Source organism: Phascolarctos cinereus, unplaced genomic scaffold, assembly GCF_003287225.1.
Source record: "Phascolarctos cinereus isolate Bilbo 61053 unplaced genomic scaffold, phaCin_HiC Scaffold_5;HRSCAF=322, whole genome shotgun sequence".
In the NCBI taxonomy this organism is placed as follows: Eukaryota; Metazoa; Chordata; class Mammalia; order Diprotodontia; family Phascolarctidae; genus Phascolarctos; species Phascolarctos cinereus.
Genome location: NW_027555958.1, coordinates 321,753,998 through 321,772,286, shown reverse-complemented (window position 1 = coordinate 321,772,286; position 18,289 = coordinate 321,753,998). Strand labels below are relative to the sequence as shown.

The following is an 18,289-nucleotide window of genomic DNA, read 5'->3' as shown; positions in this document are numbered from 1 at the left end:
ATTGAGTTCTAAACACTCAGACCTGAGGGAAATGAAGAGAGGGGGTTGTGTTCCATGACCCATGGATCTTCATTGTTCCTCTCAGGTCACTGCACCCCCTGAAATTCACAACCCAGATTTAAAATGAGAATCATCTGGTATCCCTTAATGAACCCTGATCCCTTGGAGCTCTAACTGTACTCCCCCTCCCACAACTTGAACCCCAAGATTCCTTTAGCTCTACCCACGGACCATAACTTCATCTAGCACCTTTTCCACAGGCTGTCCCGTGGATCTTCGCTTTCTCTACCCTGCCCATTGATTCCTTCATGGACCCTGGCTTTATTACTATGCCCTCTCTGCCTATTCTTCCTTAAGTTACATAGTTCTACATGCCCTCTATGCTCCCTGACCATGGGTTGGGCCTGTGTCTTGCTCATAGCGGTAGGGGCTGACACAGACGCTATCATGTTTGAGGTGAAAGGCAAATTGGTGGAACCAAACTGGCCTTAACTCCTTCTGCTGAGTCTGGCCAGCATCATAGCAGTGTATACAGGACTTGGAGTAGGCCCTTCTAGCCAGCCACTTGAGGGACTATATAGACAACATGTTATCAGGATAGGAATAGGGCTATGATTAGAGGAGGGGGCTGTGCAATGGGTATCAGCCCCAGTCAAAAAGTGTGTGGAAACAGGCAGAACCAGGACATTGAGAATGAACAATGTAAGGAAAATTAGGAGCAGGGTCACAAAACCAGTGTTGGAAGGAGTATAGTACTGACAAAGCAAGAGAGGAGATATCAAAAATCTTGGGGAGTGGGCTGGAGAGACAAGAGAACCCTTAAGGTAGACCAGGACTATGTCATTCCCATAAGACCCAGATAACTTGGCTACCAACTTCTCTTCCTCCTCAACAATAAGGCCCAAGAACCATGGGCTTTCCCTTTCCAAGGATGGAAAAGATGATACTCACCAGTCCCCCTGCTTCTAAATGCCACCCCTCCTTTGGTGATGGTCAGTTACTCGGTGCAATACTGTCCATTACAACTCCTCCACCCACCCTCACTTCACAATCTCTGTCTTCCAATATGAGAGAAGTAACTGGATTCCAGACTTCAGCTCCACTTGAGGGAGGTCAGTGCTTAATATGTGCTTACTCCTCTCACCAAAGGAAGGCAGGAGGCTGGGAAGGTTTGGGGATGTGAGCATTTGGCAGGTCCTTCTCCGTCTCCAATACCAGTCGCTGACATCAAGACTCCAGCTTAGGGCTCGACTCAACAGCTGCTGAATCACTGGCTCAAGTGAGGCTCCCTACACCTTCTCCAGGCTATCTTAGCTACCTTTCCTTAACCTGGGTGCTTCACTTTATTCTTAGGGCTGCTCACTTATCAGCCCTGGGGACCAGGGATGTGAAAGTTCATTCAGATCTTAGGTTTTTGGAGGATATGTTAAGAGTGATGACTTCAGGAACCTGGAGATGCTTCAGGTTTGGAGATATAGGGGAGAGGCTATTGGGGATGGAGTAAATTATCTGCACACCTAGATGTTAGCATCCCAGGGAAACTAGTCATGACTGCCTGAACACCATTCTCTCAGTACCAGCAGCCTACTGTCCTGTGTACATCGGATAGTGATGCATAGACTGACCTGGGCTCCACAGGACGTGACTTCAGTGAGTGGTCTGTCCAGTTCACTCCACTGCTCCTGAAGTTTCCTCAACAGGCTCTTAACAACTCACCTGGCAAAAACCTTCGCTTTCCCCAGATTGCCAATGGCAGTGCAGGTCATACATAATACAAGGCAGGAATCCCTAATGCCTCATCTGGGCTGGGACATAGGAGGTAGGCAGCGGCATAGTCACATACCGTACCAGGGAAGGGGATTTATCACCCACTTTGGCCCAAATCTTACTTTATCCCTAGTGCCCCTTTACAACTTCATTGGTTTTCATTTTCCAGTTTTTCACCCCTCAGCTCCTCTCCAAACACAGTAATCCCTGCCCCACCCTCTAGGGTACATGACTCTCACCTCACTTTTGCTCCCACTCACACCTCCAGTGGCTGCTGCCTTCCAGTCCAGGGCACTCCCCACCCTGGAGAATCTAGATCCTGGGATGCAAAAACTGCTGGTCCCCAAACCGTGGGAGAGAAGTAATTCTTTTTCTATTATATTAACAACCAACTATTAAACTAGGATTGAAGTTTTTCCTATTTCCTCATTCAAGCCCAGTCCCTATAGGTCATTGTCAGTCTATGAAGGACAAGGCTGATAGATGAGATTAATCTTTGGGGTTTGTGCTCCATGATCTAGGGAAAGACCCACCCAGCCTGACCTTGCTTTTGTTTATAGTATAAACAGAATCTAATCTAGGTGAATTCTAGCCCCAGTGCATTAAACCACTGGCAATGGGAAAAGCTTTCAGGGCCTAGAGCCAGTCACTGAAAAAGTGCCAAAAGACCCCAGGGGGCTCTAGGTGCTGGTATAATCTGCCCTAACTGGAACCTTTATCATCCTCTTAAAACAGTAGAGGGTAAAGAAAATGAAGGGTTAACTACAGAGATAGGAATAGCAAGGTGGTCTTCCTAATTTCACAAAATTGTGCAACATTAGTTACATCAAACAGCTGATCTACGCCATCTCCAAAAACTAGATGATAAACACCCCCCCCTTTGGAGTACCTTTACTCAAGGCTTCAAACCATGGCTACAAGTGATTTTGGGGAGAAATTGCTCCCCCTGGTGGAAAAACAGAGTAAAAGCAAGAGATAGTCAACATGGAGAAAACTATTAGGGTCACTACCTTTTCATTTCAAGGTCTATCATCTACCCAGGAAGAAAAGCATACTGGTAGAACACTTAGCTGGAATGACTGTGAAGTTTCAAATGAACCCAGAAAGAAAAGGTCAAAGGCCTGGTTGGATTTGAGAATGGTTTCTTCTTTGTTACAATGAACCAGAAATACAAGATTCTATTGAAACTGGAACAGCTGACAAAGGTATGATTGAACTTTAAAACTTCAAGGGAAAGAAAGAAGAGATAAGCAAAGCCAATGTGGGTGGTAAAATCCAAAGATGTTCTAGACTGAAAACTGTTTGGTTTTTAACAAATAAAGATAATAGCACTTCTAAGGCGTTCTCAGAACCCACCTGGCAGTTACCCTGCCATAATTCTCTCACTCCTCTCCCCTCTTAAGAATCTGCCAAACAGCCTCTCTTCTTTGTTGCAGGTAAACAGCTTGACCAATATTACCCATTTTGTTCATGATACAAAGTGCAGTGGGAAAGCTTATGTATCAAGTAAGGTGGCTTATTACTACAGATAACACCTTGATCTATGTGAGGTATGGTCTTGCATGGTAAAAACTTGATTACCACTGGTAATTTGAACAAGATTGTTACCTGGCCCCCAAGGTAACAAACCAGCTTCCCCCCCCCATTTACTGCAGTGTGTCCAAATGTGTCTTCTGTCCCCAGATTTCTTAAAGTTTTTTCTTTTTAAAGAACAGAACGATCACCAATTCTTTCATAGCCCTCTCTTCAAAACCTCTGTACTACGGAGGAGCTTCAAATGTGAGGTTTGTGCTATATTATTCTTTAGGACCTTAGTTCAAAGCCTGAAGGCTGAATGGGGACAGCATCAGCATGTCAGTGCATATGTGAGTGAAGTGAGGGAGAAGGCATTCCAGTCACCAGGCAGTCACATTCAAGTTCAGAGAGGAGTACAGAAAAAAAAATATAAAACCAATTAAAAAACAAAACGACAAACATTTCATCCAACACAGTATCAAAAAGTAAAGGAACACACAAAATGTATGAACTGGTGGTTGAATAAAGTCCACAACCTAGTATGATAAGATCTTTCCAGCATCTGTCAGGTCTTCTCATTTGTTAGCTCAGGGTTTGTACAGACATTATGAACTTGAAGAATAGTCTCTGACAGGAAGGCTGGCCTCAATCATTGGTCTCAGGGTCTGTCTGAGCCATGTATGCGTCAAGCTCAGCATCCAGGTGTCCTTTTGTTTTCGACATATATGCATCCAATTGGTTGTCAAGCTGCTCCTTGGTCAGTGCAGGTCGGGCAGAACCTCTACCTCGTCCCCGACCTCTACCTCGACCGCCAAAGCCCCCTCGTCCTCGGCCTACCATGCCTCGACCTGACCCAGGGAAAGGAAAAGAGTTAATATGTTTAAGCTGAGGCTTTCAGGCTGCTTACTACATGCCGATAAGGGGACTCTTAACAGATAAAAATGAAGGAACATAAATTTTTTAAAAAATTATTCTGATCAAAATGAACACTCTAGGCAGTAAGCAATTTAGGAAGAGTATGTAGTCAATCTTTTGAAACAATAAGGAAAAGATGTACTGGATAAAGTTGTCATAACACTTTCTTCAGCATGATTCTATCCATTACCTTATGGTTGAAGAATTTTTTTAAACTGAATTTTACATTTTCATTGCCCTACTCCTCTTTTCCATGATTGGTACTTTAATTAAAACTAGAAACCTGTTGACATCTCATGATCTAGTGGAACGATATTAAATGAATGGATCTGAAAAGACATGAAATAGCCTTGAGATGCTTTGCAAATTCATCACTACTACCTCTGAATAAACAATCTGAATTGCACTTCCATTTTTCTTTTTGCACATTCAAACCAGACCATTCTTCAGTTTGGCAATATATATTATAGAATACCTCCATGAGGCTTGGTGTTCTCAGAAGCCATTTCTCTACTGTCCTGTGTGTAGTTTGACACAGGAACTGTGTGGGGAGATCAGAAAGGAACCAATAAGTAATCCCAGCTGTCAATACATCCCACACTGTAGGCACTAGTCATACTTATGCTAATAAGCGATTAATCATTTATTTAGTGTTCACTAAGAAAGTTCCAATTCACTCAAAATAGCCACCACTTCAGTCTTAACCCCTGGGAATCTTGGGAATCAGTTCTAAAATGGTTTGGCAACATGCAATTTCATCCTGCAACCCAAATTTAGTTAGCATTTACTCAACAAACCAGAAGGTACACAATGAAAATACAGACAACCCAAGGCATTAAATTTCATTCTCTAAAAGCCTTGGGTCTTAAATTATAGAAGACCTAAACAGTGACCTTAAGGTACCATGGGCCTAAGTTATGCCAACAGTAGTTCATACATTGGGAATTTTCTTCCTTGGCCTGGAAAGTTTAAAGCTCTTACCAGTTCTGGCACTTTCTCTGGGTCAAAAGGTCATCAGGCAAACACTAAAGGTTGCATAGGTAGGGTAGAACAAATAATTTCAAAATCTGATCAAAAGCTAGGAATCAGCAGTAAAATACTAACTTCATTCCTGCACATGCCAAACCATCACATGTGAATACTCTGGCCAATAAAGGACTTTAGTATCAGGGTTCCCCACAGGTTCCAGTTCTATCTTGATATTTGGTGATTTCAGAACTAAGTTTAAGTTCCAGATATTGCTGCCCAGTGGCCCAAAGGTTCTTGATGTTGCTCATCATCACCACCTGCTCAATCCTGCACATAGTAGGAGCTCAATAAATATTGGTTGAATTTAATACTTCTTATTTGGGTCAACTATAATGAGAACCTGAAAAGAAACTACTAGCAATTCAGGCTGATGGAATTTATATTTAAAAACTGTTTTACATGCCTAATCAACCTTTGGAAAAATCCTCAAAGAAACCTCTACATAATGGCACAGGTTCCATTTTATGAATTTGTTTACAAGTTTCCCCCTCCTCTTTCTAAACCCTGCTGATGACAAAGCTGTGCAAGAAGATGTGTGCCTAAGTTTTTTGGGGAGAAACTCTCTGAAGATGGCAGCTGACTAACCTCTACCACCGATTCCTCCACGGCCCATTGCTCCTCGCCCTAGGCCCCCTCTCCCAGGGCCTCCACGACCTCGGACACCACCTCTTCTTAATCCCATTCGGGGAGCTACGCCTCGTCCACCTCGGAGCAGGTTTTGACCTTGGAGAGGGGAGACACAATGCACATGCAGGTAAATTCAAGATATATAGTTTAAATCCCAACCAGGGAAAGGTGGTGAGGTTTAAATGGGAGTAATTTGGACACTTTCCAGGTTGGCCAGGGCAAGTCTACACTGGGAGTGTGAGTGCTTAACTAGAAATTTGCTCTTCATGTGGTAATTTCAACAAGTATATATTGAGCTCCTCCTACGTGCCCCTAAGATTCTGGTGAATTAAAATAAAATGGTTAACTATCTTTACCTTCAAGGAGCTTACAATCTTGTTAGGGACAATTCATATACAAAGTATCTGCAAGCACCTGATTAAGTGTAAAACAGTACTATGTTCATCAATATTGATTTTAAAAGTTCTCTAAACACGTATACCAGAGTACAACACACAATACACATAGAAGAAGCTGGCCTATCTTATGAGCTCTGGCCCAACAGAACTTTATATACCTCATAGGTTTAAGCAAACATGAACTATTTTTTAGTGAATGAGGAGGGTGGCAAGTTACATTCAAATGGCACAGGGAAGATCGATATCTTATGCAAATCAAAGCCTTTCACCACAATCTGTATATCAGAAAAGATATGGATCTACTAAAGAACATTGCATATGATTAAAAACAAGTGATCTTAAAACATAAGCTTTGCAGCCGGACTTAAAAGTTATATGACTTTAAGTAACATGAAGGAAAGAGGAAGAGAGGCATGGCATAATGGATTTTAACGACTGACCTCGAAGAGACATCCCTCCTCTTAGCAGGACTCTTGTAGCACGTCCTCCACGAAGTCCTCCTCGTGGCAAGCCTCTCTGGCCCATGGGCAAACCCCGTCCTCCAACTGCTCCCCTGGCCAGGGGGCCAGTGGGGCGGCCTAACCGTGCCTGGATGTTACTTTTACCTAGACGTTGTTTTAAGCTCTTCTGAAAGGAAAGTTTTGAAGAGGTTAAGATCAGGAAACAGTCCAGCAGGGATGGAGATTCATAGTGCACAGAGAAGCAAGTGAGATGCCTTGCAAGAGAGAGCCCTGCAGTGAGTACCCTAAGGACAGCCATCCAGAAAAGGCTAGTACTTGCCTCAGGAGGAGAAAGAAGCTGAGTTTTGCCTACAACACTGTAAGAAGCTCGGGTTTGGTCCTGATTTTGGAAAGCACTACAAACTACCTGAATATGCTTTGAATTCTGTCACCACACCCCAAAATCTCTTCAGACTTTTAAGTTCTATCTTCAAATCCTGGATTTTGCTGGTTGTTTTTCCACTTTTGATTATGATTGCTGTAAAGGAATCCTCACGTAAATCATAAGATCACAGATTCAGAACTGGGACTTTAGAGGTCACCTGGTCCAATTCCTGCATTTCACAGATAAAGAAACTTAAAGACCCTAAGAGCTGAATGGCTTCAGGTCTCACAGTTAAGTAGAGAGCTAGATTTTGAATGCAGGTCACCTGGGTTCAAATCCAACATTTTCCACTGCACCTTGCTGACATGACTAATCATACCGACAAAACACGACGTAAACCTAAACCAACAATTCTACCTTCCACAACTGGGAATTCTGATCTGAGAATTATAATCTTCATTTATCTTTTGTCAAAATTTAAAAGACAAATTTATCTGAGTTGTGGATAGTTAACACCTCATCTGATTTTCTTGCTTGAAATGTGGTCCTTCCATTCACTCTCAGGGTTACATCTGCAGATGTCTCTTCCTTTACCTTAAGATTTGACGAATAAACATGAAGTTATAAGCTCTTGAACCTTAAATTTCATAAATTCATGACTCCACATCTATTTTCCCCAATAGGTACCATTGTTACTAATCATTTTTAGTACAAAACAAACAACTAACCTTAAATATTTCCATCTTTAAGTCAATACAATTACTGACTTAGTCTATACTAGGTGTGAAGATTCCACAGAGCCTTCCTTCCAAGGTGAACCCACTGGAATGCAAAAGGTAGCACTTCTCAAGAGAGAAAAATGTCCCCTCACAAATGAGATCAGGTGTAGCCTTCAGGAAAACCAGAGGCCTGGTAAACGTCTTCTCATTCTGTAAAATCACTAATACCAACATGCACAAACCCTTGCTTTAAGTTACCATCAACAGTAGTCACCTTTTCCTTCCTAGTCATTAGAAAATATGCTGGTGATGAACCTCTCAGTCTGTATTTTAACAGGCTGACTGTTACACAAATTTCCCAGTGTGACAAGATCAAATGTGAATGTAAATTCTATTTCTAACCAATGAAGTAGGCTTTGATGCACTGTATACCCTACTATAAGATGAGCCATGACTGTAAAGGTCTGTCTATACTGTTCCTTTTCTTTAAAAAGACACATCACAGGCGCGAGGTCAGGATTCCATTCCACAAGTCACATTAACCATCACACAGGGATCAGGGATGTTTTTCTCACAGCAAAAGCCCTAGTTTTTTCCTGCTATCACTACTGATCCCTAAACATTTATAGTGACAATGCATCAATTAACACTGTTTAAGTTTCTGGAGGCAAATTTTCCACACAGACTTTACTCGTAACCATTCTTCAGAAAAGACCTAGAGATTCTTATCTACAGGAACTTATCCTCATTTTGAACTCTTTGAAGAAGCTGGGGGTACCTACCATATATTTTTTTTAATAATAAAATATTTTAGCCACTCTATGGTAGCTGAAGCTGAAAGCTTTTGTTTATTTTTGGCCAGTGAGCCCAGTGGTTCAGAGTGTGTTATATTTAACTAAATCTAAGCACAGCCATGCAGTGCTCCCATTTAAAGTCCTTACAGTTGCATGGCACCGGCCTCCAGACTGCCAGCCACAGCTTGGACATATCCTTCCACAGCCACTCTCCGGACTTGCATACACAGTCTATGAATAATAAAGAGCAGGGTTTACTTCAGACCTAGGTGGAAATATGGATTGTGCCTTATTGGAAATTTGGGTTGAAAACCATAATCTTCTCTAATCATATACTCAGACTTCTTGTTTTCTTCTAGATATAACAGATATTTTGGGGAGTGGCTTCCTTCACTAGTTCTAAAGCCACTTTTTCCCCCAAGTTACTTAGCATCGTCAATACAAATAAATTAAGGCTATCCAGAATTTCTAGATGGGGGGGAGAGAGAAAAAGCTTATTTTCCTAGCTTTTAGATTCTTTAACAATTACCTCCTTAACAATGAGAGAATAAAGGGGAAGTATGAGATGCCAAGAAATTAATTACTAGGTTTCTTGAGGAAGTCCTAGAAAAGGTACAGACACACTAGTACCTATAACATGATCCAGGCCACACTAAACTGCAACTCCCCAAAGAGAAAGGCAGCAGGTTACTTATTTGTGCTCATCAACCAAAATAAAATGCTCCAAACTCCTTTTTCCTTCCAGAAAATCCTCAGCTCTTACCCTGAGCCACCTTGTAATAATCCACCATATCCTGCATAGCCATCAGTAGGGCTGCTTGACAGGCATCACCAGCTGCCTCTGGAGGATTATGACCTACTCTCTCACCTGCTTAAGTTTCAATGCTGCCTGGACAGAGGGTCTATTCTCCATCTGCTGGGCCAGTCTTCTGTTTCTGGCACTGGCTAGCTGCTGTTGCTGCTGCATCGTAGCCCGAATATTCACTGGCATCGGCTGTTTGTTCTTCAGCATATTAGTAAAGCTTCAAGGTCGAACAAAATGGGTGTTTAAATAAAAGCTTTATTACAAAACATTTATTGGCATTTTCATGGCTCTCTAGACCAGGAGCTCCAGATCCCACGAACTTTATGTAAAGTGGTACGCTTAGATCAAGGCTGATGTGGGTCAAGGACTCCTCTGTTTCCACAAACGTGCAAGAATCAGAAACTTAGAAATGCAGGTAAGTGCAGTACATTCATTCAAAAGTGATAACAAGGGCTTAGGTTACTGCTTTTAGAAAAGTGGAAGGAATGAAAAACACGCAACAAGCAGATATGGTGATGACAGGAAACAGAAGATGTTACAAAGAATCAGAATAGGACAAAACAAATACCCTGGGGTGGGGTAAATCAGACAAGTAATTTTAGAGGGAACTGGTCTGAGGTGCACCTTACAGGTGAATGGAGAACCATTACGGCACCCTCCAAAGTCCATGGAAATGATGCCTCCATATCAACAGAGGAGTGTATCAAGTTCTCCCATTGTCTCTGTCAATCTAGTTACATGTAAAGAACAGTCATAAGATTTTCTAATCTCACCACATGCCATGAACTAAAACAGAATCTAGGGCATATGGTGAAAATGTTTTTAGGGGAGAGCTCCTGCACCTGTGATTTCATCAGTATATGAAACCCAGTGGGTAAAGACCCTTTACCAATATAGAATGGCATTTACTGTGAAACTCAGGATCCTGGAGATCTCAGAGGCCAATCTATTTCAACTGCCTCATTTTACAGAGGAGGAACTGGGGCCCAGATAGGATAATTAGTGACTTGCTTAAGGTCCCACAATTACTAAGCTGCTGAGGCGGGATTCGAATGAGGTCTGACTTTTAAAGGCAGGACCCCCTTCTCACAGAATTGTTGAGAATCCTGGGAGGTTAATTGACCTAAGGTCACACAGTCAGTAGCAACTTGAACTCAGGCTTTCCTGACTCCCAGATGGTCTTTCTATCTATCTACCCACACCCAGATGGGCCTTCATGTTGAACATTTTTTTCTTCTGGCCTGGACTTAATGATTCCATCTATATAGACAGCTATCAGTAAGGAGATGCCCTCTAACAAAGCAGGTTTACTTCTGCCTTACAAGTCATAAGAGAGTTGCCCTGGGGCACTGAAATTAAATTACTTGTCCAGGGTTATAGTCAGAATGTCAGAAGTAAGACCTGAATTTGGATCTTTTCCATCCCAAAGTCTGTTCTCTATCTACTACATAATGCTTGCCTCTCACTGTGAATATTAAACTTAATAACAGTTTAAAAAAATTCCCTACTAGTTTGCTATATTTTACACTGTTATTTACCTTCCATTTAATTAAAGGAACCACATTAAAAAATTTAACACAGAAATCTTTATGGTGTTACATTTTAACACTTTTACTTTCCTACACTTAAATGACATGCCTTCTAATTACCCCAAGTGAGTCTTCCTGAAAATGTCATGCATTAGCGAAACAACTTAGATTAAGAATGTGATGACTCTCCAATGAGTCTCATCTATGAAAGCTCAATGGAACAGAGAGGAACATTTAACAGAAAAGGAAGTTAAAACAAAGCCTAAAGCAGTACTGAAAGATGCAGAGATGAAGCAAAGAGGGTGCCTCTTACAAGGCCCAAGAATAGCATTCAAGGGCCTTTGGGCTGAGTTTTGGCCTGCTACCTGCCTCTTACAGGCCGGACCACAATCCTGTCGGCCTCGGACTGGGCAGCAAGCCTCCTACAGCCAGGGTAACATGCTACCGTGCTGCAGCATCCCCTATATCAATGTAAAAAACATGAAGAAAAGGGAGGGTGTGAAGTGTTTTAAGTTAAAACACATCCCACCAGATTAACGGTTCATATACTTTAATGTAAACAGCTACTGATAATGGGTTTTGAAACATTGCCCAATTCGTTTTGCGTACCACAGTATGCAGCAACTTAAGAACAGAGGTCTTTAGCCTTCTGTTGATATTTAAGTTAGCTTTAACTTAAAAACTGGGCAGAAACCAAGATGGTTTTAGTATATTGGACCCCGGGGCCAATTTAAGTAAAGTTTTCTTATGTAGGAGCTGAAGTTTCTGTTGGCTGCCTCACCGCTCATTAAGAGACATCTTGGTGGTGCTTTTTAGCACAACTTTCGGAGCTGACTGTGCAGCCATCTTCAAATCCCGGGAATCTGTAAAGGATAACAGGCAGATTAAGCAAAACAATAAAGATGACACTATCTTTCATCCTTATAAGGGACAGGCACAAACAGCAGTTAGGAGAGGTATTAAGATCTTGCTAACTAAAAATCAGTGGTCATTTTAAAGGAGGAGAGTACGTGATACAAACCAGGAGCTCCCAGCAAAGCCACAGAATACAAAGTGGCCCTCCCAATATAAAATTACTAAGTGCTGCCTAGCTGCCGCCTCAACCCTCCCCCCCCCAGGAGAATCCAGTAGTGGTGACGCCACTAAGCAAATGCCTCAACATCTGGCTTTTGGCTGGTCTGAAGACAAGCTGGATACCGATTATGACCAAGATGGGTACTAAATAGACTTTTCTGAGAGAGGGAGTATGATAGTTGGGAAAATGCCTTGCCTCTAAGCGGTTTCCCAGCGTGCCCTTTACATAACGGCACCCTAAAGCTTCCATCCTGGTCTTGTTCAGAATCGCTCTGATCTCCTTTCGTGCCCATGGAGTCCTGGTACCCCAAACCAACCACCTATTCAAATTCAACTAACATTTGGGAATCCACCACTGTGTACTAAAGCATCCATCCCGCCCCTACTTTTCTCTCAAAGTTTCCGGCCTAAACCTTTTATCTCCCTTTTTTCTACCTCAGTCTCTCCTCCGATCCCTGCCCCCGCCGTCCCTTTCTCTTGGTCCCCTCGCCCCAACCCCCGTCATTCCTCGGCTGCTCCTCCCTCCTCCCCAGCCTCTGCCTCTCCGGGCCCAGGGTCCCCCTCAAACGCTCTCCTCCTCCCTCGCTCGCTCGCCCCCTGTCGTTCTCCTCCCTCACGAGCCCGCCTCGCCGCCCTGCCCCCGCAGCGCATCCCAGTCACGTGATAGGCGCCCCCCCATCCGCGGTCGCTCCCCTCCCCCCCTTTAATCGTTCCCTCTCTTCTCCCCACCTTACCCCTTCCTCTTCACGTTCCCCCCCACCAAATGCTTTTTTTCACCCATCCCCCACCTCTGGCCCCAGACTAGGCCGCGCACGCGCACACGCACCAAAGGACACGGACGCCAGCGCTCCGCCGGGGGCCGCCGCTGCCACTGCGGTTGCAGATGTGGGGCCGGAGACCGGCCGCGCTGGGCTGGTCTGGGGCGGGCGGAGGTGCTGGGCTGAGACGGAGGGTAGTTACTTGCTTGCGTGACCGGTTAGCTGTTGGGTCCTGGAGTCCGTTCTTCCTTCAGTCTGCCCTGCCGCCCGCTGCCGCAACCAACTCACGCTTGGCGACCCGAACAAAATGGCCGCCACGCTCAGTCGAATGGCGCTGGCCAAAATGGCGCCGGCGCGTTGACGTGAGGCCGGCGCTTGTCGCGAGGGGCGGGGCTTTTGTGGGCTTCTCCCCCCCCCCGTCCCCCGTCCCCCCCTCCCCCCCGTATAGTTGATAACACATGCGGTGCCCAGGGATGAGGTTCATTGAGTGAGTATTTGGTGCTTTTGTAGACCCAGAGTTTACAAAGCGTATTCCCGGTGGGCGTTTATGTACGCTGGAGAACGTGTGCCCATCAAACCCTGAAATTCTGGGCTCTGGCAGGCACTTGCTTCCAGTGCATTCCTAAATCTCTCTGACCCAGGGTGAGAGCAGGTGGCAGCAGTAAACCTGGATCCTAAACTTTGCGTCATTCCCTGCCTATCCTACCGCCACTGAACCCCAGCGAATCCCAGCTTTTCTGTCAATTGTTACTTGTCCTTTAACTTGTACACTTCCAGGCTGTAATAGGGGATGTTACAGTGTAACCAGTACCAAATTGAGGTTTAATCCAAAAGGTGTAGTAGTTGTTATACGTTTTCAACTCTTGACCTGTCACTAGGCACCCGTTTTATTGAGACTCAGTTTCATCATCTGTGAAATGATAGTTGAACTAGAGGAGGTAGTCTCTTAACCTGAGGTTCATAACTTGTTTTTAAAAATATTTTGATAACTATTTCAATATAAATTGTTTCTTTTGTAATCTTATGCATTTTATGCACTTAGAAGTATTCCGAGGAGGGGGTCCATAAGCTTCACCAGTCAATCAATAAACATTTATTAAGTGCCTGGCGCCAGACTGCCAAACTCGTCCTTGACACACAAAAAGTTAACAAAAAGAACTCCTGAATTAAAAATATTTAAAAAGTCTCAATCTAGATCTTATTATCCTAAATAATTTTTGGGCATCTACCCCTCTTCATCTTCTTGAAGGGATAACAGCTTTACCTCGTTAACACCTCCCCTCAATTTAGATTACATTCTGGTGAGGTGGGAGGGAGACTCAGTTGGTTTGATCAGCCCTCCATGCCTATCTTGTCTTAGAATCTTATTACTTTTTGGAAAGAGAGTTCCTCCCCTTTCCACCTTTCAAAGGGAGAAAAGAGGCACACTGAGGTTGTGCTATACAACTCTAACCCCCATCAGTCTGGAACCCAAAATACCCAATCCCCAGATTCCTACAGCATCCTAGAAACAGGAATTTTCAGGAGAGTCATGACCCCTTCTAATAATTGCCCTGAGGGAGAGTTAGCACCTCTTCTTCACTAAACCCTAAAGGAGACTGACACCACAGCTTTTGGGAGAGAAGCCTTTAATGTATAATGGAGCAGTACACCAGAAATGCTATGGCCAAGCCTGGGACAGTGAACTGGGGGAGTCTGAGGGTAGAGGAAGGGCTAATGTGGAAAGTGAAGGTGGGAAAGGCGGGGAAAGGGGTTATGGGTGCTGGCCAGGGCTGGGCTGCTTGCTCAACTGTTTTCCCAGAAGAAGCTGTTGCAGGCCACAGTGAGTGCAGCCACCAGCACCACATACTCCTGGAAGTCAACTTCCCCATCTCCGTTCTCATCCAGCTCCTTCATCACCTTGTCCACTGCATCTGCATCCTTCTGGGTCTAAAATAAGACAGGAGGAGGTTTCTGTGATAGAGAGCTGGGAAGGCTTTAGGGAGCATGAAGGAATGGGAGGAAGGGCTAACGGGAACTAGAGCCAGACTGTGGAGGGTGACTAGGACAGGCATGGAAGAAACTGGGAATAAAAAGAACCAGGCAAATGTATTGGAATTTAGAGGGGCAAGAGACGGGGAGATGGGGAGGAAGGTGAGCGGGGTGTGAGTGGGATGGGAAGGGAAAACTGGGCTGGACTGGAACTTGGACTACTTTGTATCTTTCTTCATGTAATTAATGAGATCCTCAGTCAACTTAAAGGGCGAACTCCTTACGAACTGGGCAATGGGATTCATCTTTAGGTTTCCCAATGCCTATCACAGTGTTTTGCATGTAATTGGCCCGTAATAAATGTTTGTTGAATTTATTTAAATTAATTAAGAGAGTTTCTGGGAGGCCTTCAAGGGATAGAGGAAGGAACTGGGATGGGGATTGGGAACATGATAGAAGAGAAATGTAGAAGTCACTGGGAAAGGTAGCTGCTTCCCATTCAGTCTGAGTCCAGTAGCTGGCTCTAAGGTCCGGAGCCCTAGGGCACTCTCCCTCCGCCAGCGGCCCCCCCACCCCCAGCCACCAAACACTTACATCAAGGAAGCCAGAAAGCTCAGCCTGCAGTAGTTCCTTCAGCTCCTTCTTGCTCAGTTTATACTTATCACCTTCCTTGCCAGAATGCGCGTGGAATACGTTGATGAGGGATTCCATGGCAGTCTCCAGCTCTGAGCCCATGGCTGCAACACACCTACCTCCCACCACCCCCCACCAGGCCAGAGGAGGGTGAGGTTGAGATAGGGGACAGGGATCAAGGTCCAGGGCTGCTGGAAAGAAGAGAGCCCTGAGCTCCTAAAGCCCTTGTATTGTAATGCATATATAAATAATTTGGACTCCATCCTTCATGATGTGGATTCTATTCTCTAGGACCATATTCAATATTATTAATTATTTATCCTTTTAATTGACATTTTACCTGCTCATTTATTATTCTTAGTTAACAGAAGCCAAAAGAACTGATTAATTCAGCCCTTATTTTTTTTTAAAGCATCATAGGCCTCAGGTAAGGGATCTTAGGGATGGATTCCAATTCCCTAATTTTACAGATGAGTAAACTGAGGACTAGCAAGGAGAAATGACTTGCCCAAGAACACATATTGGGTTAGTACAGAGCTTCAACTAGAACCCAGATTTCCTTGGCTTCTTTCTAGCACATGATGGTTTAAAAACCAAAGTAAAAGTTCAGAGAAAGGGGTGGAGGTTGAAGGCTCAAGGCTAGGGAATTACTGGAAGGAAAGAAACAGGGGACTAGAGGTAGGGACAGGGCAAGAAATAGAGGGGAGGTAGAAGGGCAGGAGCTCAGGGGGCTCCAGAATCGGGGGTATTTGGGGTACACCAGAGAGAGGGGTAGAAACAGGGAACACTGGGCAGCACCAGGAAGCAAGAGGAATTCATTGCTAGATGGACAAAAAGGACATCTTGCTCACCAGGCAGCTGCCCCTGGGAATGAGGGTGGGTCTTAGGAACCCACAAGTCTTTCTCCTGTCCTATTTTTATCACAGGCCTAGCATGGCCTGGCCAGGGTAGGGTGTTTCTTCTGTAACTATCCCTGCCCTCTCCGAACTGAGAACAAAGGGGAGCTAGGGATGAAAGACCACTCATGCAGAGTCATACTCATGCTTTTTCCTAATTTCTTATAGTTGATGCCCCTCAATTCTCCCTCTGCCCAGGGGTTCTCAGCCCCCTACTCTCATCCGTCTGACTTCTCTAGTATGCTCCCTCCTTTTAGTTCCTTTAGTTGCCCCCTGCCCCCACCTTCTGTGCTTTAGGATTCGTCAGACTGAAGTCTGCCTTGAGAACCAACTCCTTCTAATCAGACTTGGATGGTGGGGATGGAGAAAGGAATGTTTGATCCTTATCCCCCAGAGTTGGGCTCCAGAGTGTGGTGGGGGTGGGGAAACGAAATCTCCTGTTTCCCACCAGCAGCTTGAACTTGAGAAGTGGAAGAGTAGATGGGAGTGTAGTTGAGGTGATCAGAAGTGACAGGGAATTGTACGCCTGAGGTTTCATCTGAGGCAAGGTGCAAGGAATTATTAGAAGGGAGGAAGGAAAATGATGTGTGAGGTTATAGTGGAGTATAACATTGGAAAGGGGCTTCAAAACCCAGGACACTCATCTGCTCTGGGAGTAAACAGCACCACTTACCCCCTGCTCTCCCCTCCCCCCCATCCTTAGAGGGGATCTCAGGTGTCCTAGATCAGGTATCTCTCACCTCTTTCCCCAGGACTGGGGGGGATGGACAATGGGTCCTATCGGATGACACTCCAGCTCCTCAATGGATCCCTTGTGAGTGTCACCCGAACTTTGGACATAAGAGGTGGTTGTCACAGAGACCAAGGGAGGGGGAGGGTGTGTGGAATGGGAACCTGAAGCCTGTGGGTCTGATGCGGGGATAAGGGGAAGGGGGGCTGGCATCTCCTATTACAAGCCCCATCAGTGATCACTGATGTGGAGGTCCTGAGGAGCCAAAGGAACCTTGGGTTTTCCCCCACAGACACGCCCATGGACCCTTTGGGAAGTCTCGAAGAGTACAGTGTGATATGTGGTGTCTCTGAAAGGTGTCAGCTCAGTAGAGACTTTATAGATGGTAGCGTTGAAAAATGCCAGAGGAAGGAGGGGAAGAAGCAAGAAAGTTAGGAAAGAAAGAGAAGAGGGAAAAGAAGGCAATGGGTTACTGAGTAGAGAGGGAGGTGAGTGAGACACTCTTCCTAGAATCCCCCACCCCCTACCTTGGTGCCCACTCAGAGAAACTTTTCATCTATTGTTCTTGGATGTTATTAGGGGTTGAAACTTGAGGCAAAGCATGGGAGTGGGCTCAGGCCCTGGGGTGAAGAAATAGTCCTCCTACTTTGGAATCTCAACCTCCCTAGTTCCCAGGGGCTTGGGAACAGCTGCCCAGTCAAAACTTGGCTCATGCCAGGGCTATTTACCCCAGAGAAAGCAGAGTAAAGGCCTAGGGCTCAGATGTTTCAATCCTCCAACCTCAAACCCAAGAGAAAGGTGAGTTGGGGTCTAGGAAGGCCCAAGGATGGAGGGGGGGAATCTTGGGGATTCCTCAGCTAGAAGGGATCATTTTATGAGGAAGGGGCTGTATTGCTTTTGCTTTTGGAGAGAAATGTGGCATCCCATCCCACCATTTAAGTCCCCAGGGAACTGGGTCCTTCCTCCATGGATGGACCCTTCACTGAGCCCCAAAGTGCCCTATTTGCTCACTGATAGTCCCCTTCAACTGAGCAACATTTCCAGACTTTTGGAGACCACCATCCCCCTTGTAGTTAGCACATCCTCTGTATCCGAGAAAGCAAAATACTCACGGGTGGGTTCGGGGCTGAAGGGGGAGCAGATGAGAGGGACGAAGCTGCGTGTCCTGTGACCAGAGCCGGTGTGTGGAGATCTCTCTTCAGGCGTCCTCCCCACTCTGGACACCCCCTCCTACCTTTAGCTCCACCCCCTCATCGGGCTGACAACCAGTGGGGCAAACAGCCAGCTAGGCAGACAGAAGCGCC

The 18,289-nt window shown here is 45.0% G+C and overlaps 2 protein-coding genes across 9 annotated transcripts; both read right to left on the bottom strand.

The window, feature by feature from the left end:
* Window positions 1–2,892: 2,892 nt before the first annotated feature.
* CHTOP (chromatin target of PRMT1) lies at window positions 2,893–13,092 on the bottom strand. 8 transcript variants are annotated; one of them, XM_020991741.2, is made up of 7 exons: window positions 12,824–13,092; window positions 11,705–11,786; window positions 9,458–9,611; window positions 8,737–8,820; window positions 6,692–6,878; window positions 5,812–5,949; window positions 2,893–4,130 (listed from the first exon to the last, which is right to left on the bottom strand). In XM_020991741.2, the coding sequence occupies exons 2-7, from the start codon at window positions 11,767–11,769 to the stop codon at window positions 3,928–3,930; spliced, it is 831 nt and encodes a 276-aa protein (XP_020847400.1). In that variant the 5' UTR covers window positions 11,770–11,786; window positions 12,824–13,092; the 3' UTR covers window positions 2,893–3,927. The 8 variants fall into 8 exon arrangements, with proteins under 8 accessions (XP_020847400.1, XP_020847396.1, XP_020847397.1 ...); XM_020991737.2 differs by lacking the exon at window positions 12,824–13,092 and adding an exon at window positions 12,194–12,477; XM_020991738.2 differs by lacking the exon at window positions 12,824–13,092 and adding an exon at window positions 12,194–12,477 and having other exon boundaries at window positions 6,692–6,875.
* A 1,274-nt stretch (window positions 13,093–14,366) lies between these two features.
* Window positions 14,367–18,225, bottom strand: S100A1 (S100 calcium binding protein A1). The gene is made up of 3 exons (XM_020991753.2): window positions 18,098–18,225; window positions 15,321–15,474; window positions 14,367–14,684 (listed from the first exon to the last, which is right to left on the bottom strand). The coding sequence occupies exons 2-3, from the start codon at window positions 15,459–15,461 to the stop codon at window positions 14,541–14,543; spliced, it is 285 nt and encodes a 94-aa protein (XP_020847412.1). The 5' UTR covers window positions 15,462–15,474; window positions 18,098–18,225; the 3' UTR covers window positions 14,367–14,540.
* Between the last annotated feature and the right edge of the window lie 64 nt (window positions 18,226–18,289).

Coding starts and splice junctions, on each gene's coding strand:
- CHTOP (XM_020991737.2), bottom strand. CDS start 12,290: ATGGGCACGAAAGGAGATCAGAGCGATTCTGAACAAGACCAGGATGGA. Junction 11,787..12,193: donor CGCTGGGAAACCGCTTAGAG/GCAAGGCATTTT, acceptor TATCCTTTACAG/ATTCCCGGGATTTGAAGATG. Junction 6,879..8,736: donor GAGGCCGGTGCCATGCAACT/GTAAGGACTTTA, acceptor CTTTCCTTTCAG/AAGAGCTTAAAACAACGTCT.
- S100A1 (XM_020991753.2), bottom strand. CDS start 15,461: ATGGGCTCAGAGCTGGAGACTGCCATGGAATCCCTCATCAACGTATTC. Junction 14,685..15,320: donor AGCTTTCTGGCTTCCTTGAT/GTAAGTGTTTGG, acceptor GTCTTATTTTAG/ACCCAGAAGGATGCAGATGC.